A 25,944-nucleotide genomic window follows, 5' to 3' on the forward strand; every position below is an offset into this window, starting at 1 on the left:
ACAAGTTTATCTAACCTAAACAAATATTTCAACAAGTCTCAAGCGTCTCATCTTGATAGTGAAATATATTAAGTAAAATAAATTAGAGTAACACTCAACAAATCTACAGCCTAGATACTTTCACAAGAGAGAACAAAAAAAAAAGAAATTATATACTCTTTTTGGAATAATCTGAGAACTATTTGTGGGAAGTTATATATAGCTATGCTTGTGCATCTCATACGATTGGCTTTAAAAGCTAGCCTTTAAGCCATGCAATAAAGTGGTCATTTGACATTTTAATTCTTAGGTATGTAAACATGTGGTTACGGGACAAGAGGAGTTTGCCTATGCAGGCACCCCCTCCATCTTATATCTCCCATTCGCATACAGTGAGCATGACCACAGGCCTGCATCTCTTTAATATTCTCAATCTTGTTCATACAAGCAAATAGGATATGCGACTGATGAGTATACGAAAGTATACTCTAAATACCTTATTATTGGATTAAAATGTTAATAGAAATCATTGAAATTAATGTGTATTGTTGAATTGAGTTTCTATTTACTTTAGGATACTGCTGAACAGATTTTTATGTTTAATTTCAGAGTCTATAAAAAAGCAAGTCCAAACCCATTCAAATTCAAATGGCTTTCACGAGTGTAGAAGACAGAATGAAGTTTGAAAGTAATTCGGATCAGAGTCTAAAATACGTTAGGAGACAGAATGAACACATTTTAGTATTTTAATCATAATTTTCCACTCAAATATTAGATTGATGGGATTCTTGATATGTTGGAAATCTATCTTAAAGGGTTACAAAGTGGTCTCTAATAAGGATTTCCAAGTTCGAACTCCTGAAGCGCGTTCATGGCTGTCAAGTTGAGTCCTAAAATTTAGGCGATTTTGTGTGCGGGAATATGAAGACATTAGGGTTTCTTTCCTACCCTATTTAAGCATATCATTAGCATGAAATGGGGGAGTTGAGAAGAGGGGAGACGGCTCAGTTTGAATGAGGAAGATCTGAAATTAATTTTCATGGCCACTGTTTGCTCTATTTTTCTCTTGAGATTTTTGTTGTCCATTATATTTATGGGTAACTAAATTCTCAAGTAGGGTTAGGGATGAACTTGCACATTAGATGGCATTTTTAATTTATTCTTGATTTATGTATTTGATTTTCAATGACTAAAACTCTTTTGTTTTATCATTCTCAATTCATTGTTGATGTTTTCTTCTCCGAATAATCATAGAATTTATTCTGTTTATGAATTCAGTCATACTTTTTCTGTTGAATGGATTAGCTCTTTGATTATGTTTGGATCAATTATTTATCTATATTAATTTAATTCTTTGCTGTAATATTACTTCCTGAGTATATTGTCGTCGTTGAATTTTCTCAATAGTGATAATAATTTACATATTTTAAAAGTGGTGAATGAATTTTCATAGGGTTACATTTGGTTTAATTTTAATTTATAAATCTATACATTCCGATTGGAAATTTTGATAATTGAGTTCTCAATTGAGTTATTCAATGAATTAAGAATAATTAAAATACCATATTTGTGCAAGGGATTCCCAACACTTTACTATTTGTCAAACTTGAGTACTTTTTTCGTTAGTCACTTTTCTTCACTTTAATTTACATTTAAATTTAATCTTTGTTCTCCATTAATCATTTAATATTTTTCTTTAGTTTATTTGTTCATTCTACTATTCTTTTTATTTATCTCTCTGTGGAATCGACACCCCAAAGTTGTGGTACAACTACCGTGTTATTGGGTGTAATCAGCGACCACCAAGCAAACCTGCAAAAAGAAAGGTGAGAACACTATACCAAATCTCTCCCAGAGAAGACCAACATAGCAACATTCTTAAAATGTCTTGTCATGTCCTAGACTCATTCGATCTCATCAAATCAAACATTTTCAAACCCTATTGAGTTAAAAAAGAAAAAAAGAAAAAAAAAACTCAGAACAACGCTTTACTACCTCCAAAATTCGATATGGTCATAACCTTAGTCGCTACCAATGTGTAGCATTATAGTTCGACGTCTGTAAACGCTATCGAAGATACGATGTCGAATAGACTTCCCTTTGCCCTCATGTCATTCAACTTTGGTCGATCCGCTTTCCTAATAATGCTTCGTTAGACCATTTCAATCATGGCTATAAAAAACATGCAAAAGAAACAGACGTCACAACCTCCATCTTATGATATAGTCAAAGGTAAATAAATGACAATTGATCAAATATGAGACTCACACAGTGAGAAAGAATAGAATTATTTACTCACTTACTCATTTGGTCGAATAAGTACATGTAGTATGAAATACGTGCTACGGTGGATTTTTCTTCCTCAAAAAGTGTATGTCTATATCAACACCGTACAGATCTTAGTCTAGCCACTATTTAAGCATCTAACCCGAGTTCCTCAATTTGCTCATATCCAAGGCGTCAAAATCTTGCATCTGGCTAACTAGAGGCTACATAAATTGTGGGGTACCCATGCATGGTCCTCTCAATACAATAGACATCATCTTAGTTTTCACTAAGGTGACATATCTTTATGTCAACCAACTTATCCCCTTAGACAAGTACCTAGGGACACAATGTCTCATCTCCATTCACTACTCAAGCGCCAGAGGCGATTGCTCGTGTGGGTGAGCCGATCTAAGCCTGTTGACAAAACTTGTGTGTATATCCGAAAAACAATACGATAAAGATAAGAACTGAATAAAATCATATTGCATTAATATCCCAAATGAATGTTTATATCTCAACTGAAACATAAATTACATTCACAATTTACGCAGTCTAACTTTCTAACATGAGCCACAAAAACATTTCTTGCTATGGGCTTTGTCAAGGGATTAGCAATCATGTGACTCGTAGAAAGGTGTTTCAGATTCATTTCCTTTTGCGCTATCATGTATCTGATGTAGTGATATAGGATATTTATATGTTTGGTTCTTCCATGATACTTTGAGTCCTTAGCATATGCAAGAGTGGTCATGCTATAGCAGAATATTGTCACCAAATCTGAAGTATTCGTATCAATGTTTAAATGCTTGAGGAACCTCAGTAACCAAACAACTTCTTGAACTGGTGTTGAACAAGCTATGTGTTCTGCCTCTATGGTGGATAAGGCTATACAGGGTTGTTTCTTACTACTCCATGTAATGATGTCATTGTTGGGCATAAAAATATACCAAGTAGTTGATTTGTACTCATCTAGGTCACTACCTCAATGAGCATCACTGTAACCTCTTAGTTACAAATTCGAACCTTGATAGCACAACACATAGTCTGCAGTTCCCATGAGATATCTCAAAATTCTCTTGACTGCTTTCCAGTGAGCTAGTATGGGGTTAGATTGGATTTTACTCACCCAGCTAATTGCATAACATATGTATGGTCAGTATACATAATTGCGTACATCAGGTTGCCCACAACATTAGTATAAGGGACACGAGCCATCTTTTCTATTTATCTTTGAGTCTTACGATACATATCTTTGAACAAGCTTTCGCCTCTAGCAAGAGGAGTGTCAATGGGTCTTACATTCACTATTTTGAAAGCGCTCGAGAACTTTTTTTTATATAAATTTGTTGAGACAAACATAAAAGTTTCTTTGATCGATCTCTGAAGATCTTAACTTCCAAAATGTATTCTGCCTCGCCCATATCCTTCATCTCAAAATAGAAGGATAACCACTCTTTTGTGGCGATTATCAACTCTTTGTTATTTCCAACCAATAGTATGTCATCAACATACAATGACAACATAATAAAGCTTTTCTGGGACCTTTTGACATAGACACAATGGTCTTTCGTGATCATCGTAAACCCATTCGAGACAATTACTAGATGGAACTTGAGATACCATTATCTAGATGATTGCTTTAGGCCATATATAGATCGTTTGAGCTTGTACGCTTCGCACTCTTGACCTTTGACCACAAATCTCGTGGGTTGATCCATATAGATCTCTTCATCTAGTTTTCCAATGAGAAATGATGTCTTAAGGTCCATCTGATAGAGTTCCAAATCCATGTACGTTGCTATAGCTAGAATCAGAAGAATTGAGGCAAACCTCACCACTGGTAAAAAAAGTTTTCTCATAGTCTATACCCTCTTGTTAGGTATAACCTTTCACCACTAAGCAAGCTTTCTACCTTTCTATTGATTCATCTAACTTGCACTTCACTTTTATAACCCATTTGTTCTCAATAGCCTAGCGCCCTGATGGTAGATCTACCAGATCCCAGACCTGTTAGCCCTCATAAACTCTATCTCATCATTTAGTACTTTCATCCACTCATCTTTAGTAGAAGATGAGAGAGCCTAATGAATTGTCTTAGGCTCATCATCATTTTGCGAAGCTAGCATGAAAGTTTCTACTTCAATCTCAAAACGACAATGAGGAACACTTTCACGCGTACTTCTATGCAGCTGAGGTTGTTGTGGTTGATTTACAAGTGGTGTGCTCCTACTTAGAGACAAGTTACTCACACAATTTGTAGGAGATTGAGGAATTTCTTCCTCTCAACTAAACCTCTTGGAGCGCCTTCCTCTTGATCCATAATCTTATAGAGTTCTAAACTCCTATCAACCTCTCCTCTACTTGAAAACTCATCTCTTATGAAATCCACATCTCATGACTTAATCTTTGTAATAATTCCATCATATTGTTCACTTATTAGCACATATCCTTTTGAGTTTTCTGAGTACCTTATAAAGATACACTTATTTCTTCTAGGGCCTAACTTCCCATATTTATGAGAAACATCGTGAACAAAACTCATCGAACCCCATGGCTGCAAGTTACTCAAATTGGAATTCTCGCCAGTCCATAGTTCATATGGGGTGGAAGATACTGATTTGGAGGGCACTCAGTTAAGAATGTAGGCAACAGTCAAAAGTGCATGTCCCAAAATGAAATTGGTAGGTTTGCTTGCGCTATCATTGACCTAACCATCTCAAACAGTGTTCGATTTCTCATTTCTGTCATGTCATTTTGTTGTGGCATGCTTAGCATCATCAATTGTCTTTTTATTTATTTTTCATCACTGAACCTTTTAAATTACTAAGAGAGATATTCACGTTCTCGGTCAATCCTCAGAGTTTTTAGGCTATTGTCTAACTGATTCTCAATCATTCTAAGATATCACCTAAAGCATTCAAATGCTTCAGACTTATGGGAGATTAAGGTTGAGTTTGGATTGAGAATACTCTCAATCCATCTCATCTCATCATTACAACTTTAACAGATTTTCACATAAAATACAATAAATAATTTAAAATTTTCAAATTTCAAAACAATAATAATTGTAAAAAATAATATTCTAACAATAATTTATTCAACTTTTAACTTTCATCTCAACTCACTATCCAAACCTAACCTAAGTAGCCATGACCATAACGTGAAAAATTATCTATAAATGTGATGAAGTAGATACTTATGTATCTTTCCCTCACACTCATTGGACCACAGATGTCTGAGTGGACTAATTGTAAGGGAAAAGATGCCTTAGTGGCTTTTCCAAACTGTTTTCTTTTAGTTTTTCTCATAAGACAATGTTCACATGTGGACAACATGACCTTAGCGAGATTGTCTATTAGGCCTTCTCCATCTAACCTAGTCATTCTTTCTTAACATATATGGCCAAGCCTAGCATGATATTTATATGATTCCAAATTATCAAATGTAGAAAGAAAAGCAATAAAATCATTCATACTTGAAAAATCTAAATCCATTATCATAAAATCGTTTGATAGAAAAGCACAACCATAAAAAATATTGCCCAAATATAAGGAAACACCATTATTTTCAAATACAATCCAAAAACCAAATCTTAATAAAGTAACTATAGAAAGTAAATTTCGTTGAATCTTGAAAGCATATATCTCATTGTGGAGAAATAGAGTACAGTCACTTCGTCAGTCCAGCTTGTATGTACCAAGTCCCAGCACCTCCATGCTAGCTCCATTCTCCATCTTGATATCACGACTCCCAGCTGGAATTTGGCGACACTCCACAAAACCAACCTAATCACGCGCTATGTGCTCGGTCGCTCCCAAATCAATAGTCCACACAGGATAGGAATGAGCAACCATCACCTGGTGATTGAGCTGAGTTATTGCATATTTTATACATTTAGAACTAATATATTTTATTTACTTCATTACATTATTATTGGTTTCAGATGGAAAAATAGTAAGATGAATAAATCCGAGTTGTGATTTAAATTGATTAATAGCATGATTTATGCTTAATTTTATAACTTGTGATTTAAATGGACAATGTTCATCTACATGCACAACATATTTTTGATATTCTATTATTCTTTTTTATTTTATTTTATTTCTAATTTCTATTGTATTTATAGGTAAGAAATGAAAAGCATAAAAAAGAAAGAGAAAAATCATATGTGCATAGGACCCATTACTTTTAAGTTTTGGAAGGAAGTTGATTTCTCTCAACTCACACACGGCTCATGGCTCCTCAAGGAAAAGTCACCAAAAGGAAGGTCAATAGGGACCCAAAATATCTTTTTCTTTTGGCCTGGGAGGGACTCACACGGTAGAGGCAAAATAAAATGAAAAGAAACACAAGCTAAAAACATACGCATGCACGCGGAAAGGGGCGAAAGAGGATCAGGCGGAAAATTCAAATTTTGGCATGTGGGACCTAACAAAAAAAAGGATTTTTGTTTATTCTTTTTCACTTTCGCTTGGGGGACAGACGAACCACGACTTCTTCTTGGTATTTTATTATTTTTCATATGGATGCAAATGAAAGGGATTTTTGAACACACACAGCGCCGTTGAAGAACCTGGAAGGGTCCACTGCCGCTGTCCAGCCTCCTCCACTGCTTTTCATCTTCATCTCCATTTATTTGGCTTGTTCTTTCACTCTCTACTAGTTATTTAATTTTAGTTTAAAGTTTATGGAGTATTTTTTAGATTTTTGACTTAGAAGTTTGGACAATTTATTTGCTATTTATTTTACTTAATGTCGTTATTTTTTTTACTCTTGTAAGCATTCATTTAACAGTGATTACAATTGTTATGGATTAATTTTAGGAATTTGTGATTTGAATACAAGGATAAACTCTAGAATCTTGATTTTGGGACTTTTCAATTTTCAGTTCGTATTTTGTCATTTACTTTCTAATCTAGTTTAATTCTTAGCTTAGTTTTATTAATCTCTTAGTTCCATTGCATATTAGATTGATTAAGGCTACGTTTGGGTACCAAGAGTACCTCAAGTACTCTCATTACTATTCTTTACTTTATTATTACTTTTCACCTACTTTTTTTACTATTCATTACTTTTTACCTACTATTCATTATTCTATTATTACTTTTTTATTAATTTTTCACTACTATTCACAAACATTCTCAACACTTCTCAGGTATTCTCACTATCCAAACGTAGCCTAAAACTTAATTAGGACTTAAATAATTTCAATTTTATTCTTTAATTTTCAGATTAATTAAGATTGTTTAGTTTAGTTGATTCTTTGATTGTTAATTTCAATTTGTTAGTCTTTTACATTTCATTTTGACACTAAAAAATCTAAAAATATGAATCTTGTCCATGACTAGTGCCCTTTTTCATTCTTGTTGCACTCTTCCATCCATTGCACATACTATCATTTTTATTTTCTCTTTGTGAATATTTTTACCATTTTAAACGAGTTTGATTTTAAGTAACTTTTCCTGAGGAGACGATCTAGGAATTTATTCGTAATTATTACGCGACATCCTCCTGCACTTGGGATAGCCTTTGTGCTGCTCATTTTTTAGTGAGTCACCTAACTAGTTAATAAAACAATGCGAGAATAGTTAGAGTGCACCTTCTTCGGTTTAATGCAGTCACGAGCGAAGTGACATTTCTTTCTGTAGTTGAAACACTCTATCTTTGACTTGTTGTTCATGCGCTTGCCTCTCTTGCTGCACTGAGAAGTTCTTGATACTTTTTTCACTTGTCCAGTAGTTATTCCAATCTTGGACTTCTTGCGCTTAGACCTAGATGCCTTGCGCGAACCAAACTCAGTCATATAAACCGAATGTTTGTACTTTTGTAACACTCCTCTTAAGTAATCCTTGATTAACCCTTAAGCATTTTAGATTAGGCTTTTAATCTTAGGTTAGTTACTTATATTAAGGTTGATAGTGAGTTTATCCTTAATCTTGGTACTTAGTGTCATTAAGTTAAGGATTTGAGAGGCAAGTCCAATAATGATCTTGATAAGACTTTTTAGGACCTTAAAGCATTCATGGGCCTAACCCAAGAAGACTTGAACCAAGCATTTGAAAATCAATGATAGTTTTGGCCCAAGTATAAGAAAGGCCTTTGGGCCAAACTTGGTGCAGAATAGACCCATGGCCTAATTAGGCCAAGTCAAACATTTTCAAGCCCATCTTAGTAGATCTTGAGTTTTTTTTTCAACCCTAAATATCTGGAAATGAAGCCTATCTCATTCAAGCTCAAGAACTCATAAGCCATGAACCCACACACTTGGCCATTTTAAACCCATAAGACCCAAAGCCATGTTTGAGTTTATTTCACAATTCAACTTGAAAATCCAATACATCATACCATTGGTTTCCTTAAGCCCAAATCATACCCTAAGTACCCAAATTAAGTTTTGAAAATTGGCTAAGACTATTAACCATCATATTTGAGGTTAGTGAACTTTAAGTTATGCTTTGAAGCTTAATTGTGTTTAACCTTTTCTTAAACCATTTAATTCAAATTTTCTTGAATTAATGCTTCATCACCTCATGATTAGATACTATTAATACCCTACCTAAACCACCACACATGTTATTAAGAAAAATGACATAACAAGCTCAAACCTTGAATCTATCTATTTTGTGCATTATCTTTTGTAATGCTTTGACTATTTTGCCCTTGGGCTCAATATTTTTTTGGTTTGTCCTCAAGGGTAATATGGTCCTTAAACACCTCATGAGACCCTCACAAACCTAGTTTAAGCTTTGGACGAATTTAGTTGCACAAACAAACTCAAAGAACCAAACCGGGTGCCCCTTGGTGTAGTTTGGGTAGGAACCGATTGGGTTGATTTTGAACCAGCCTCCTACCATGGTTTGCACCATCACCCCATGTCACCTTCTTCACCACCCAATCCCCAAAAGGTCTCATCACCATCATGAAGGATTTTGACTCAGTTTTGCTGCTCAAAATCATCCAAAACCAAACTGAATTTTTACCACCTTAAAACCACCTCCATCCACCGGTTTCAAAGAGTGGTTTAAGGGATTTTCTGTCACCCAAATGATGTCCCACGACCTGGACATCTCTACAGGACCCTTGTAACTACTATGGAGATGGAATCATGGTGGTTTCAGGCCACTATTCCCCCTGTACAAGATGACATAAGCTCATAGAAGCAATGTGGAAAATTTCCAAACTTATGCATCTCCCATGTCACCCAATTACCTTGCACCAAGGCCAACGTCTCCACCCCTCTTGAACCCAATAAATAACTCCCTCACCTCCTCATATCCTCCACACCTCAGCTCCAAGCTTCTTCTTGAGCCTTGAGAGCACTTCTCCGTCTTAGAGATCAAAAGAGTGAAACTGAGTGAGTTCTTGGTTAGTTCTTGAGTATTCTTGTGTAAGGTTGTCTTGAGTGCTTGGAAGGCCATGAAATTTGTAATTTTTCTTACCTTTGATCTTAGTTAGAATGTTAAGTTTTTTTTTCCAATTGTTGGTACGAAATTTGGTTGAATTTTGAGAAGGTTATCATGCTTAGTTCAAAACCGAGTCAATTAAGAGATTGTTTGAATGATTAAATTATTTTAAGTGAAAATTTATCTATGGCATGTCTTAAACATGATTTAATATGATTTATCATTGTCTTAACATGATTATGGAATGTTTAAATTGTGGTTAGAAGCATGCCATGGTAAGTTTTGAATCTATCTGATTTTGATCATCAAGCATGTATCGATTTTAAACATATTGGTGATTAAGGATTTCCTAACCATGATTAAGTCTTGTGACGAAGTTTATTATCTAAGAATTAGCCTTCACTATGTCATTAAATATCTTAGTAATCATCTGTGATTAAAGAAAATCTCATATGCATGCATTATTGGGATCAATAGTTGAAAACACACTTAGGCATCAATTAGGATGCATGCCACGGGTTGGGACTGTTTGAGCATATTCCATTTAAAATTTTGAAAATACAAAGGCATAGGTGGTTTTAGAATGCCAAAAATATGAAGTCCATGAAATTTGGTTAAATTTAGAATTTGTTTGCGATTAGCAAAAATTTAGGACCTAAATGATAATTTTTGAAAGTCTAGGGGTATTCTTGTAAATACATAATTCTTGAAACCTTTGATTTTGAACCTTAACCATAGAATATTAAACCTAACTAAGTACACACATGATTTACGCAGTTACGACGTTATTTTTTAATTTTTTCCAGAAATTTGTAAGTTGACCTTTAATTTATACTTTAATAGATTATTTATGAATTATTGATAAATGTTTCATTCATATTTCAATTATCATTTTGAGTATAAAATATCATGTTATATGATACATTAGGTATATACTTACATGACATGTGAGATTTTCACCATTTTTGGCATATTGCATATAAATGTCATTTTCACATGATAACTTGCTATATATGCACATGTCATAAAATACATTTTTCAAACGTAGCATAAAAATAATTTTTGTCACGACTCCAAAGGTTAGGATGGGAAATTATTCTAGTAGAACTCCTTTGTCCACTCTAGAGTATGTAATAATGGAGTGGTAATCTCTGGATTGACGAAGAATAATCAACATGCTTTGAATAAGTTCTTTTTAAAGAACGTCGGAGCGAAGTCAATATGTTATGATACCTAATGCTGATGGGTGTACACGTTATGAATTTTATGATGTTATGTTATATTACCAATGGATTGAGAACTAGTCTATAAATAACATAATTTCAACATGAGTTGTACTACAGTCACTGGCAGATAGTCACAATGCATGTGGGGAACTGTGACGTTAACACACGTTATAATTACGAATTGCTAATATTGGTGAAGGTTAATGATGAAAGTTCTAAAAAAGTTATGTTTTCAAAAATGATGACAAAAATGTTTATTGAAGGAAAACATGTGTCTCCATTTTTCTGAAACATTGAAGAATTTAGATGGGAGACATGCATACTGATTTTCTTCCTGCACTTCTTGCATTACATATTTATCATTCTTCATGTTTAATTTATCTTTGTGCATGCTGGTTGTTTAACTTACTGAGTAAATCTCACCCCTTGTAGGACCACTATCACTCCACTTGGAATGGTAGAAGTTGTGCCAGATCTTGAGGAGATGAGCTAGATGGAGCGGCAGTTCCAACTAATTGAGGAGAAGTTGGATCTTGAGAGGAGACTGGATTTAATCCTGATATTTATAGCCCAAATCCTTCATGCTTTAGATCACATGAAGTAAACGATTTGACTTAAGTCTTAGTTGTACTAAGTCTATGCTACGTTCGTATTTTGAACTTAATGATTTCTAATGAAGTTTGGATGTTTTTAGTTATTCTGACGTATTTTATACTTATGCATATTGCATACTACTAGTTGCATACTAGGATTGCATTGCATATTAACTGTCATGGACGGGGGTATATAACCTTGTATTGCATGTCCTGATGCTCTAAGTCTCCGCTCCATCCCAAGCGGAGGTTGGGGCGTCACAGCTTTACAGCCTCTAGGCGCTCAACCTCAAGCTCCAAGTGAAGTGAGACATCATCAAAATCTTTGATATTCTCATTGTGTGTCATATTCTGACTCATTGTCTCCCAAGAATTTGGTAGTGAGCGTATTACTGTCTAAATTTGTTATTCATCAATCAGATTGTTTCTTGCCATCTTGAATTCGCGAATTATGGTCGACATTGTCTTAAGATGCTGCTTCATCTTGTGGTCAGAGCGCATCTTATAGGAGTCAAACCTCATAGTCAATCCATGCAACCTCGTGGTTGAAGTTCTCCCAAACTTCATCTTCAGTGCTTGCCATATATTCTGGGCAGTGTCATAGGTTTTGAACTCACACATGAGATCGTTGTGCATGCTGTTTAATATGATAACGCGTGCACAACGGTTCTTCTTAGCCCATTCAATATAGGCTTCATGATCTCTCTGTTGTTGGTCCGAGTCCCCATGCTTAGACTCATTAAGAGAGTGAGTTAAGGCCTCCAAGACTTCTTGTTTATCTAAGACATATTATATCTTGTAATGCCAAATGTCATAATTCTCCCCATCCAATTTCTCACCCTTGTTTAAATCGGTAATTATATTCTTAGATGTCATTTCACTACAAAAAGAGAAAAAAATAGATATTACACACACACCTAAGAAATCTACCGCGTCCATCCAAACTAGAAGACAAAATAATACTAACACGTCGCAAGATTGAAAATTCGATAGGCTTTATAATCATCTCTTGCGCCACAATGTTTAATTATTAATTTTTAATCAAATTTTTGTGCAAATTTAAAAAATTATATGGGAGATCAAATCCTCCTTAATCTCAATCATACTCTCACTATCTGAAGTAGTCATCTAGCTTTAGTCACATTTAAAGATAGAACCTACTAAAACTGCATCAACATTTTGGGCCAGTCTACAAGGACAATTAATTAGACTACAACAACTTGTTGGGCCAGTCTACAAAGATGATTCTTTTAAGACTATTACAATCTACTTTTCTTGTTTTGTCAATGCATTTACAGTTTTTACTAGGGTCACGGTAGTCTTTTGGCTATACAGTGCATTACAGTTTTTACTAGGGACACTGTAGCTCATTCAACCTATCATTTACACTGACAATACTAACTAAAACTATTTAGTGGGAACTTTTCATTTTGTCACTAAAAAAAAAGGCTAATGTCTAAACATTCAAGCCTACTATACATAGTTGATAAAATAAAAATCTATCCACATGTTTAATTCACGCATACATGTAATCACAATCTAAAATAATACAAAAAATCACATGTAATATAACATTATGGAATAAAAAAAACATATATCAAAGCATATAAATCATGCAAAAAAAATTATTATTATTTGTAAAATAAATGTATAATAAATACATTTATAATCTCCACTTAAACCAAAAGAAACTTGCAACCCAGTGGTGCGCCCTGGTTTTATTGGGTGGTCCTGGGTTCAAAACCCAGGTATGCCATTTTGATATCTTATTTTGCGTTAAAAAATTTGGGCTTCTTTAGTGCTAGGCCACAAAAACAGTCCAGCCCATTTTTTATTTTTAAAATAAAGTGGGAATGGCCCAAGCCTAGATGACTTTGAGTCATCTTCAACGTTCAGCTAGGACACTATTCACGTGAACAATGCCTCTTAGCAGCAAGGTAATTGCTGCTGCCACAAGCAGTCGTAGCCTCAACCTCAGTCGCAGCTGCACCTTCACCCTCAACCGTCGAGACAAAGCTTTGTTCAGAAACTAGCTGGCGCCGCACCACCTTTTTGGTGCATGTAGCACTGCGTACCGTTGTGGTGCACGCTACACCACACTCAGAAGCTTTCACGGGTGGGTTATGCCGTTATGGCCCTTCTGTCACAACACCTCTGGTGCTTGAAGTGATTCAAATCTAGTTGGCATTCATTTGATTTTAAAATCTAAAAGTGATTTATATAATTTAATTTGTTTGTAACTTTAAATATGTCGCATCATTATTTCTTTTTCAAATTTCATTATTTTTAATAATTTCTCAACCTCTTTTTTATATTTTTTTCGATCTCAACTCAAGTTTGTAATTATTTTTAATATTATCTTTTGACACCAATGTCACTACTTTTTTTTAATGTTTTCAACGTATATTCATTCTAGAAATCTTCAATTCTTCCATATATAGACACACACTATATGACACATACACACACCGGTATCGAAATATTTTGTTCTAATATTTATATCAAAATTATCAGAATAAAATTAAAACATTGGATTAAACATTCAAATGATAAATGCTTAAAATATGTCAGAAAATAGGTGAGGCTAAGAATGACAAGTTTATTATGAAGATCTACATTTGTCTTGATATATATGTTTACACGTCACTGTATTTAATAAAAAAGTTCTATATACTGCACCATCATCTCATTATGATTAGGTAATATTGTCTATCAGTTTTTGAATCATTCACAAAGTCGAATGAAAATGGAATAATGGTGGAGCATATAACAGAAAAAAAAAAATAATTGACTGCCAATAAAAGGTTAGAATGGAAATCAATTAGGGTCTGAAAATCAAGAATGTTGAGGCCTCGGCTCTTAATGGAAGTGATGAGGATGGGCGGGGGATTTGAGCCTTTAAAGTTAGTGATGGCCAAAAGAATTACATTGTCATGCATGCTAGGCGCATACGTATTTACTGGTGATTGGACCTAAACCTTTATGTACCCAAAAAAAAAAAAAAAAAAGGGGCCATTTCAAAGGTGCAAGTTGTCTCATATATGTGGTTGTACATGTCACAAACTCATTTTTTTAATTTGATCAATATGTGATTTGTTATTTTTATTCTTCTATATTAATGCTTAAATATGTGTTTAAATAGAATGATAAAAATGACAAATCATATGTTAGTTACATAAAAGTGTGTAGTATAAAGCATTCTTATAGTATTTCTATTATCATAATTCTCTCTCACACACGTGGGAAATTTTTATCTTTTGCAGGTTTGATGACCAAGCATTCACATCAATTTTCTAAAAAGGTGGGTTGCATGGAATGTGTATTTCTCCCTATTTAGTGGCCTGGCTTCTGCCTGAAGAGCCTCCGAGCCTAAGAGTTGAAGCCTAGTCCAACCTCCTGTAAGGAATGATTGGGTCACAGTAGATGTGGACAGGGCCCCAGCCTAAACTATACGTGAGGAGGGACTGTCATTAATACATTAATGCATTGGCATGGTATGCGAGCAGAAATCTCGGCAAGAGATTCAACTGCCGACAAGGAGCTGGCTCATTAAATTCTATAGCATGGCAGCCCGAGGGGACATGACCCTACGAAGGGGAATTGGAGATTGAGAAAAGGCAAGTTACACATTCGATCACTCTAGATAACTTCTTCCTTCATTTGCTCCCTTGGAAAATTCTGATTTTGGCATCGAAAGTGACATAGCCACCACCCCGCCGACCTTTCTTCCATCCTCGCAGGTACAGGAGCACCTTCGTAGTGGGCGGGTACAGAACACACTTCAACACTGCAATTGGGTATAGTCTGTGTGTTCATTTTTATTTTGTCTGGATATTAAAGGATAGGGTAATGCTAGGGATCCCACTAGAGCATCCTGCTCCATTTTTTTTATTTTTTAGTTTTTTTTTATGTAATGATTAAGAAAATGTTGTTTAATAAAATTGTGAATTTTCTTATTTTTTAAAAAATATTTAAGTGTTAAAAAAATGATGTAATAAAAATATTTAAAATTGTTTTTTTTTCACATCAATTTTTTAACACTTTTAAATATTTTTTTAAACAAATAAAATTCACAATATTATTAAACAACATTTTCTTAATTACTACGTAAAAAAAAAAACTGGAAAAAAAATTAGAGCGGGATGCTCCAACGGGATCATTTTCCTAAAGGATAAAAACAAATTGCCCTCTCTTTATCTCTCTCTCTCCACATAATACGAACTCAAAAGGGTGAAAAAAGAATTTGAATGAGGTATGAATCTATGGAACATGTGATAAGTCAATATTAAACTATGCTTACATCTCACCTTCAAGAACTAATCTCTCATTTAAAACAAATTATAAAGGAATAAGAAGAGAAAAAATATTGCAAACATTTACATATATATATATATATATATATATATATATATTCCAACAATTTTTTTAAATAATACCATTTGTCAAAGAAAAATTTTGTTCTTTATATGAAATTTACCATTCTCTATTGAATGATTAATATAATAAATTTGAAACAATTATTTATTTAAGTGATCGACGTATAAACTACTATCCTAACTGAGATTTATATCTTAGTTGAATAAAATATCAAATTAATATAATGTGACACACATACAATCTTTTACATAAATCTATTTTAAATTAAGAATATTTTTATAAAATAACTTACAAAAATAATATCGTTTTATAAAAATATCTTAACTTTAAAATATGATTATAAAAAGAGTTAAGGAAATATTACTCTAATTTCATTATTTTTTATCATATGTAAAAAAAAAAAAAAAAAAAAAAAAAAAAAAAAAAAAAAAAAAAAAAAAAAAAAAGGTATTTCGGCCACCAAGGTAGGGAAAGAGAGGAGATGCGTTTTTGACGTAGATGAAAAGGACACCTGCTTTAAGGATCACTCGGGATCTTACTTTACACACTTTATCACCCGACAATGACTCATATCATGACGTCAATAATACCCTGCCAATGACCAGTGACCGTCACATCTGGATATCGTCACCCACGTGTCACTCTCACCCCCTAGTTGACGCCCTCGCACAAACAAACAAACAAACACTAATAAATATAAAAAACTTTTTAAACAAATAAATAAATAAATAAATCCAGCGGCGCCGACGGGATCATAGAAAATGGGCGTTGGGTGAGGGGCCATAAACAAAGGCTTCCATCTCTACTTAATTAGGTAGGTCCTCCAATCAACTTTCAAAGTTTAATATTTTCTTTAAGTATAATGTGTTAAAAATGCTGATTAATTGGGATCGATACACTACATTATATATAAAAAAAAAAAAATGGGTGATAGATTTGGAACGTGTAGAGTATAATCTTCCATATATTTATTTATTTATAATTAGATTTGGAATGCCTAAAGTTCATACTAGATCTATACTTGGAGATACCATGTGTGTGTGTAAAGCAAGTTATTCAAGCGTTATTTAGTATTTAATACTGTCGGGAAGATTATTCACACAGATAACGATAAGTATTTTGAAATGAATAATTTTATTTGAAGATTTTTACACCACATATTATCCACGTGGTATAATTTGATTTATAAAATTTAAATTTGAATGGTATGTGGTGTGTAAAGGTCTTTAAATAACATTACTCTTTTGAAATTCATCATTAACAAGATCCCTATATTTATCAAATCTATATGTAAATTCGTTTATTAACACACTAGCCACACTGTTACGTGGGAATATGTTACATCAGCTAACATAAAAATATTGGTATTTTAATCTAGAATAATGATAGATACAATTTTAGAGTATGCAAGTCTTGTATACTTCATTTGAAAAAATAATAGATAAATTTGATATCCACATAAAAAAATCATTTTTTTAATAGAAATCATTTTTTTTTTTCAAAAGGAGTGCATTTGTGCACAGAGCTTATACACCATAAAACTGTAAATATTATTTTTATTTAATTCATTATGAATAATGTTTAATACAATATTAGTATGTACAAGTTTCGCATACTCTATTTAAAAAAAATTTGAGTTCATCATTTTTAAAATATAAATTTTTTATGTGAATTTCAGATTTATTTACTTTTCAATAAAAGTGCACAAGATTTATACATTTTAGAATTACAAATTTCATATATATTTATAATAAATAGCATAATTCATTATAGTCTTGCACTTTCTAGTATATATGTTTTTAGAAATCAAATAAGAACTCCAATCTTATTTTCTCAATATTAGTCATTGTCAAGATCATGCTTTTGACTAAATCATGAAATGATCGGAATTATACTTAATATTCCAACGTCGATGTGTTTATTAATGGGGTTGCTAAGTGTTGACAGTACCAGTGCGTGAACCAGTGGAAGTGGCCCTCCCTCCCATACATGATCATCGATACAAGTCTCAGCTTCGAACCCTGTAAATCAAGGGCCCCACAACCAGTATCCAAGACGATCGACCGAAGGCAAAAACACGGAGGAGGAGGGAGAACAGAGGAATTAAGATGGTTCACATACATATATATATATATATATAGCTGCCTGCTGCAATATAATTATATATTATAGCAGCTTTTGCCTGTTTCTGTAGCATCAAATTGAATCTTACTTTGGACGTACTGTACATATAGGAGAAGATAGAAGATTCAGTATTAATGCCTGGCACCAACAGACTTTAAAAAAAGTACTAGGGTTTCTCTCTCTCCATCTCCCTCTCTCTCTGGTCTTTCTGAATGGCTGATGTTGAACATGACGACCACCGAAATACGGATATTGATCTTAAAGTGATTTGACCTTGTGCATGGTGACCACGAGTACCACTTTCCTTTCCTTCCATAAATAAAAGACAGACAGAAATCTGCAGGTCCACGTTTCCATGGCAGCATCATCGTCGACGTCACATTAACCCTAGCTAGCAGCTTTTACCTTTGTAATCTAATTTGCAACTCGCATCCAATCAAATGCAGGCTTCATACGTACATATATACATTATATGTTTGTGTGTGCACATGTTTCTGATTTGACATTGATTTTGATCGGTGAGAGAGGTTTGATTCTCTCCTCCATTGATCCTCCATGGCCATCAAATCATGCAAATCAGCACCGAAAGCGTGAAAACTATTTCAGGATGTTTTGATTTGCCTCGTGGGGTTCATTTCTGACTTGATATGCTTTCATCAAGCATAGCTAGGCAATTGGGTTTCAATGTATACTTAATTCACCATGGCAACTTCATGTCCTCATGATCATGTTTTTCAACAGGCCAGTTGCTCGATCGTCGGATAAGTCCATTTTCTTAACTGGTTGTCACCTGATAGAAACAAGAAATTAGAAAATGAAGTGTTAATTATGACTAGTACTGCAAACATCTCTAATTTTCAAGGTGATAAATAAAAGATAAATGTTTGGTATGAGTTTTAAATAAATAAGTCTTGTATAATTTCTTGTAAAATAGTAGACCATACTTTAAAAAAATGTAAAAAAAATTCTATATTATTGAAATCTATTTTTTTTTATAAATGACTTGTCTATTTAGAATTTATATCTAATATTACCCTAAATAAAAACGAAAAATTCTATTCCTAAGCCTCATACACCACACACCATCTTTTTTATGATTTTTTTTAATTTTATTCTCTTATCAAATGTGTGGTATATGGATTATAAGTAAAATAATTCAATTATTTTAAGAATAATAAAACCAAAAAAACTTTTAAAAAAATAAAAAAAATTATGGTGTGTGGTGTATGGGCTTATGAATAGCAATGCTCAATAAAAACACATACACACATGTTCTCTTTTCCATTTTACTTTCTTTTGTCCTTTTATTTGGTTTCTGATCTGTAGATGTTGGTGAATGATAGCCAAAGGGATCCAAGTAAAAATGCATATATAGATGGTTAAGAACAATACTTTTTGTCTGTTTTCCCCACTTTGATTAGCTTGTGTCAAACCTAATAAGTATAGAGATCCACTAAATTTTATGGTCGGAATTGATTTCGAAGAGAGATAGACATAATGCATAGTTTTAGTAGTGCCAATGTTCATTGCGAAATCTAGATTATAAAGATTATTAGATTATGAGAAAAGATATTTATAACTGTGAATTGTGCAACCTCCGCGTAATCGCTTTGAAAATAGTGAATAAAACATGAGACCCACATGAAAAAATTAATTTTTTAATAGTAGACCTCACTCTTTTTCAAAGTGATTACACGACGTTTACGCACTTTATGGTTGTACACAGAATTACTCTTAGATTATTATCGCATAATTAATGGCAACATCATATAGCATTGTTAGTATTATTATAATTAATTTTCCTATTGAAACATTTAATATGGCTAAAGATCTTTGGTTATACATTTGATAAGTTTGAAATTTGATTACATCATATATATATATATATAGATGTTTTATTCCATTAATGATCAGTATAAAGTAGATGAGTTTGTTTTTTAACATAATCATGTTATTCGTCTAAAAAACCACTTACATGATAAGATTGGAACAAAATATGTCTAAATCCCATTACTTACAAAATATGGCCATATTCTTCAAAATGTCGATTGGGATTGACATTAGATCAGAAAATCTAAATTGCAACTAAGCATCTATTGAGAGAAATCACTTTGATAGATATATAATGAACTTGCAAATCTTGGGATCGAGTCAAGTTTTACAACATAAATTTTGAGTTTTTTTTTTTTGCCAAAAAGAAATGACAACGATGGATTGAATTATCAAGGTTGGATTTCTACTAAGCACGACAATAATGACATTCTTATTTACTAAACATTTGTTAGGAGAAACTTAAATGAAAAATGATTCGTGCAAATTTTGTACAAACTATTTAAAAAAAAAAGAAAAATTTTATTTTCAAGCCAGTGTCATACTTTAGTGTGTAGAGCACATCTAAGAAAGTACTTATATGACATCATCTGATTAGAAATATAAAATTTAAAACTTGAATATTATAAATCAAATATTATCATTTAAGTGATGTGCAAGGTGTGCTCTGCATATCAACTTGAGAATAGAATAATTCTTAAAAAAAATTATCCCATTTAAAAGTTTTAATTTTTTTTTCAGATGATTGTTTTAGCCACAAAGAGATTCTACATAAGTAAATTTATAAATCGATATGATTTGATGTAATATATTAGAATGTATAAAATAAATATAATGTATCATATAAAATTATAATAATTTATAAATTTATTTTTATAAAATTATTTTGTGACTTACTCTCTTCCTTTTGATCGTGGATCTCCCTTTCTCTTTTTCGGAAATACGATAAAAAGTTGGACCTTCCAAACTGTGGGTTGTCTTCCTTGTGCTGCTCCTAAATCCGGTGGAAATCTATAAATAATTGTAAATATATATATATATATATATATCTAAATATGAAAAAATAATAGATATAAAGTGGCTGATGCAATCAATCCTTATTCATCTAAAAAAACATGTGGCAGACACCATACGTACCACAATCGACGGTGCGGACTCCTCCCAACACTTCCATCATTCATCATGGACGGTGGGTCCCACTCCCCACACTCCCTCCCCCTTCCCCCAACTCCATTACCGTCACAGCAGCACACTGACATGCCAAGTGGACCTCCGTCATTGGTCCCTCCCACGATCTCGCCCCCAGCCTCAAGGGAAAGCAAAAGGTACGCCACGTGTCGCTCTGGGAACGTCACGATGACGAGGAAAGCGTACCTTCTCTCCGATGATTATGTCATCTTGCCGTGGGGCCTTTTGCCACGTCAGAAAGCCTAGCTTTTTTTATTTATTTTTGTTTTCCACGACACTGGAGCCTTTGCTTTAGGTGACGTCAGGGGAGATTTAATTTTTAATTTTCATAATTATAATTTCTTTTTCTTTTTCTTTTTTAATTTTTTACCGTTCGTTCGACGTCGAAGTCAATGTGACGCAACGGGGGTGATTTATTTACTTTAGTTTTGTTTTACAGGGCCATGTGATTGCCCCCACGCGCGCCACTCCACCGGCAAATATCCACGATTCCCGAACTCTTAACTCTATTTTAATTTTTATGTGAGACTCTTAGCTGTTACCTCTTCACGCACCTCACATCTTCGTCCTATCTACGCTCCAATCATTCTCTCTCTAATATTATTTCCGTCTCTTTTTTTCTTTTAATAAATCACAGTTTGTGCTTCAAGGTTAAAAAAAATACAATGTTAAAAATTTAATGGATTTAAACCGCAGCCCTTTTGTTTTAGATATAAATCAAAACTCTATTTTTCTTTATTCCCTACAAGAGAATAAGAGAAATCAGATAGTGGTCATCATACTTGACATGATCATAATAAAAATGTTGATGTCGTGTTTCGCGACCTAGATAGCTTTACACAATTGAGTTAGGATCTAGTTCCTGGAGAATGGGGCTTGGGAGCCATGGTATCTCTGATGCTTAAGTTAGTTTTGATGTAGGAGAGAAAAAGAGAAATAATCAATCAAAGAATATTAGAGTTGGAGTATTGAAGAGTGTGAACATCTTTCCTGGCCATGAGAGAGGCTATTTATACCTGACTGGGTTGGTGCTCGAGGTGGAGGTGGTGTGTCATTCTGTACGAGGTCGGATGTCCTTGCCACTTGCTTGTCGTGCTGCAGACTAGTCGGATCTGATCGCGGGTGTTCCTAACATCTTAAGAGGCATATCGTAGTGTGTCGAACCTCGAGACGCATTAGATGCGGCATGGCTCCCCTTCCTGGCATGCCCACCTTCGTCCCATTAATGCAGATTAATGCAGGGTGGTCTTAGTCACGTATATCTATCTCTCTTACCTGTCTGGAAGCCAGGATTTTGGGTCAGAGGATGTCCCGAATTGTCAGCCAGTAATGATGTTAGATTGTCCTGACTTTCGTCCTTTTGTTAGTGTACCTTGCCCAATTACTTCTCTTCTTGAGCCTCCTGGGCCGACTCGACCCAAGCTAGGCCTTAGTCTTGAAACCGGGCCTGACCCTAGGGATTACTCTTCTAACAAGAACTATATGTGATGTGAATTAATGTTCGAATTCAAAATAAAACATGGCAAAGTATATTTGAGTAGCCCATTTAACATTGAGCAACCAGCTTTAGTCCTAACTATACTTTGCTTAATATAATTAAAGCTTAACATTTTCTTCACATAAAATTGTTCCTAAAAAAATACTTTAGTCACAAAGAAATCTTATAAAAATAAACTCACAAACTTACATATCTTAATATGATACATTACATTGTAAACCTACTTTTATTATAAAGTAAATCTAATATATCATATAAAATCATCTCAGTTCATAAATTTATTTTTGAGAGATTTCTTTATTACTGTAATACTTCTCTATTTTTCCTATTATCTTAAGAGCAAATTCCTAATTTAGTTATATGAAAATGAAACTCTAAATGTATAGATAAAAATATAAATTAATAAAATAATACTATATAAATTTATAATTTTATCCACATAATCATACGTACTCAACATGTACAGCATTGTACATAAAATAATGGGTATACGTAGCACTAGTCTTAATAATAACCACACAAAGAAGAATAAACAAGGGGCGCGTGGGAGTGGGGAATATCTGAGTTTCTCTGTATCTGAGACACAAAAGTAATGAACTGGCAACAAAGAATGGAACCAAAGTAAGTAGAATACAGTGAGTTAAGTTAAGTAAGCACAGTAGTTTGTGATGTAAGCAACCACGCCATGACACCATCTCTCCCCCCTTCCCTCTTCCTCTCTCTCTCTTTTTTTTATAAAACCATCAACACCCCTTCCAGCCTCACGCACTCCCACTTCTTCTTCTTCTTCTTCCCCCCACCGGTCATACCTCCCGTTGACATCAATACCACCCTCATCTCTCTCTGTCGCTCTGAATCTCTCTTTCTCCGGCGATGCAAGGCCTCCGAAGTTTCTCCAACGACATCTTCAGTCTCGACCTTTCCAGTACTTCCGCCACGCCCTCCGCCTCTTCCCTATCCATCGACGTCGCCGAGTCCGCCGAGGATCGAATCCGCCGCCTTATATCCGAGCACCCTGTCATCATCTTCAGCCGGTCTTCCTGCTGCATGTGTCATGTCATGAAGAGGCTCCTCGTCAATATCGGCGTCCACCCGACCGTCATCGAATTGGATGACGACGAGATCGCCGCCCTCCCTTCCCCACCCCAAGATACCGAAGCCGACTCCGACTCCCCCCGTACTCCTCCGGCTCCCTCCGTCTTCATTGGCGGCACCTGCGTCGGCGGTTTGGAGTCCCTCGTCGCCCTCCACCTCAGTGGCCACCTCGCTCCCAAGCTCCGCGAAGTCGGTGTTCTCTGGGAATGATATTCGGTTCTCCGAATCTCTGGGTTCCCTCCCTTCTCGTTGTTTTGTAATCGAAAACAACCTTTTTTTAAGGAAATGATGTTTCCTCTTTCTTTAGTATTTTATTTGCTCTCGGTTTGACGGTCAATACTGATAAAAAAAAAAAAAAAAACACAGTAGCAGAAGAAGGAAGAAGACGACGACGACGAAGAAGAAGAAGAAGAAGAAGAAGAATATCGGCGAGTTTCCTTTCTTCTGGCGTTCCTTTGCGTGAGGGATACTCGCCCTCATAGATGCAACACGTGTACTCTTTAAAATACGTCGACGTTTCTTTTCGTTTACCGAGTCTTGATCTATTTAACTACAATAGTCGGTAGACTGGGGGGATCCCACCACGTGGGGCCGCTCGCCACTCATTAAGCAATCAGGACCGTCCATCTGTAATAATTGTCTGGTTATATTAAGTGTTTATTTTACTGTATTTTTCTGATCTTTTCCTCTACTCTAAAATATATACATTTCTTTATGTCCAAAGAATCAGCAGGTTTGTGTGGGACCGAGGAGCAATCATGGGAAGATCATGACCGTTAATCTTGTTGATCTGATTGATGTATGATGATGTTAAGTCGAGTCTACTTTGTGGGGACAACAAAAATTAAAAAATTAAAAAAACAAAAAACAAAAGAGTGATGATGTCAAAAAGACAGACTGCCAAAATTCCTCCAATTATTGCAATTAATCTCAAATTGCAAATAGATGTTCTAAGAATTTAATCAATTTCATCTGTGCACTCCAAGTCTCCAACTAATACTATGAAGAATTGAGGCTTTAAATTTTAAGATTTTCTCTTAGAGTAATTGATTATCAACACCTTTTAATTCAAAATTAGTGATGATTTAATCGGATTAAGATCTTTTATAAACTTCAAAAGTCATTAAAGATCTTGAAGAATCGGAAAAAAAAAAATGAATATATGAAGTGAGATTTACAATTTTTGTTACTGACTGTGTAAAGTTTTTTAGCAAAGTTAAAAGCTTAACAAATATGATAAATCTATAATTTTGATTGATTTCATGCTTGAATTTTGTTTTAATTAAGGTACTATAAGTCAAAGACATGTAGCTTGATTGACATAGCTTACAGCTTCTAAAAGGGAAGTCTGGAGTTTGAAACCCCCTCCCCAAATGTATAATAATAATAATAATAATAATAATAATAATAATAAGATACATAATTTACACCATTTATGTTTTTATTTTCTTGGAAAATATGAGATGCTTAAATTATTATACATTATAACAGAAAATTTATCCACTTCTACTTATTCATAATGGTGGAGGGGCCGATTGCTTTTCTATCCTAAAATGTTTAACTGGGTTCATTACAAAAATATGAGCATTTATGATAAATTATTTGTCATGAAAATGATTATTTGTGACGAAAATTAACTGATCATTTCAACAAGAAATAAATTCTAGTATAAAATAACTGATAACAAAGAAGTAATTTCTTTTATAGTCTTCACACCATGTTATAAGATAAATATTTACATTTTTGTAACAACAAAATCGAGAATAAGTATTATCATATGAGTGATGCTACTTAGAAGATGTGGTAGGAACATTATCAATGTGGTAGGAATGTATCAAACCATTAAAAAATTGAAATTTATAAAAAATTAAACCAAAAGCTCGAATGCATACTTGTCACATCAATCGTGTTACATGAGATATTGGTGCTCTATACAAATCATGGAATTACTCTTAATTATATTGTATTACATTATGGAGATGAATTAATAATAGAAGTTAATTGCAAGTAGTAATTCAAGATATGGGATGGAATGATGAGGAGAATTGGGGTAGAAAAGGCTAGCACCTCAAAAGTGGCTGCAAAGACAAGACCAAATTTGTCACCTTCCCATCAGACAGTATTCAACCACCTTACTTATTGTTGTAACTATTTGTTGTTATTATCAAAAGAAAAACAAACAAAATGAGAGCAGTCATCTCTTGATAGGTGCATCAATTATCAAGGCATCTATATATATATATATATATATAGACACTTGCACATGATGAAAGAATGTAATGAAGAACCCACTCACAAAACACAACCTAAGCCTACCACTTTCACACTTTTTGTTCAAGTTTAATGTCCCTGTCTCTAAACAG

General features: G+C 34.0%; 1 protein-coding gene across 1 annotated transcript; it reads left to right on the plus strand.

The window, feature by feature from the left end:
• The first annotated feature begins 23,184 nt into the window (after window positions 1-23,184).
• On the plus strand, window positions 23,185-24,251 carry LOC121243331 (glutaredoxin-C6-like). The gene has a single exon (XM_041141442.1). It carries the CDS (start codon window positions 23,360-23,362, stop codon window positions 23,789-23,791), a length of 432 nt encoding a protein of 143 aa, XP_040997376.1. The 5' UTR covers window positions 23,185-23,359; the 3' UTR covers window positions 23,792-24,251.
• The last annotated feature ends 1,693 nt before the right edge of the window (window positions 24,252-25,944 follow it).

The sequence above is a fragment of the Juglans microcarpa x Juglans regia genome, chromosome 8D, assembly GCF_004785595.1.
Source record: "Juglans microcarpa x Juglans regia isolate MS1-56 chromosome 8D, Jm3101_v1.0, whole genome shotgun sequence".
Classification (NCBI taxonomy): Eukaryota; Viridiplantae; Streptophyta; class Magnoliopsida; order Fagales; family Juglandaceae; genus Juglans; species Juglans microcarpa x Juglans regia.

Bases quoted from the DNA above. Each gene is read 5' to 3' on its own strand.
- LOC121243331 (XM_041141442.1), top strand. From the start codon at position 23,360: ATGCAAGGCCTCCGAAGTTTCTCCAACGACATCTTCAGTCTCGACCTT.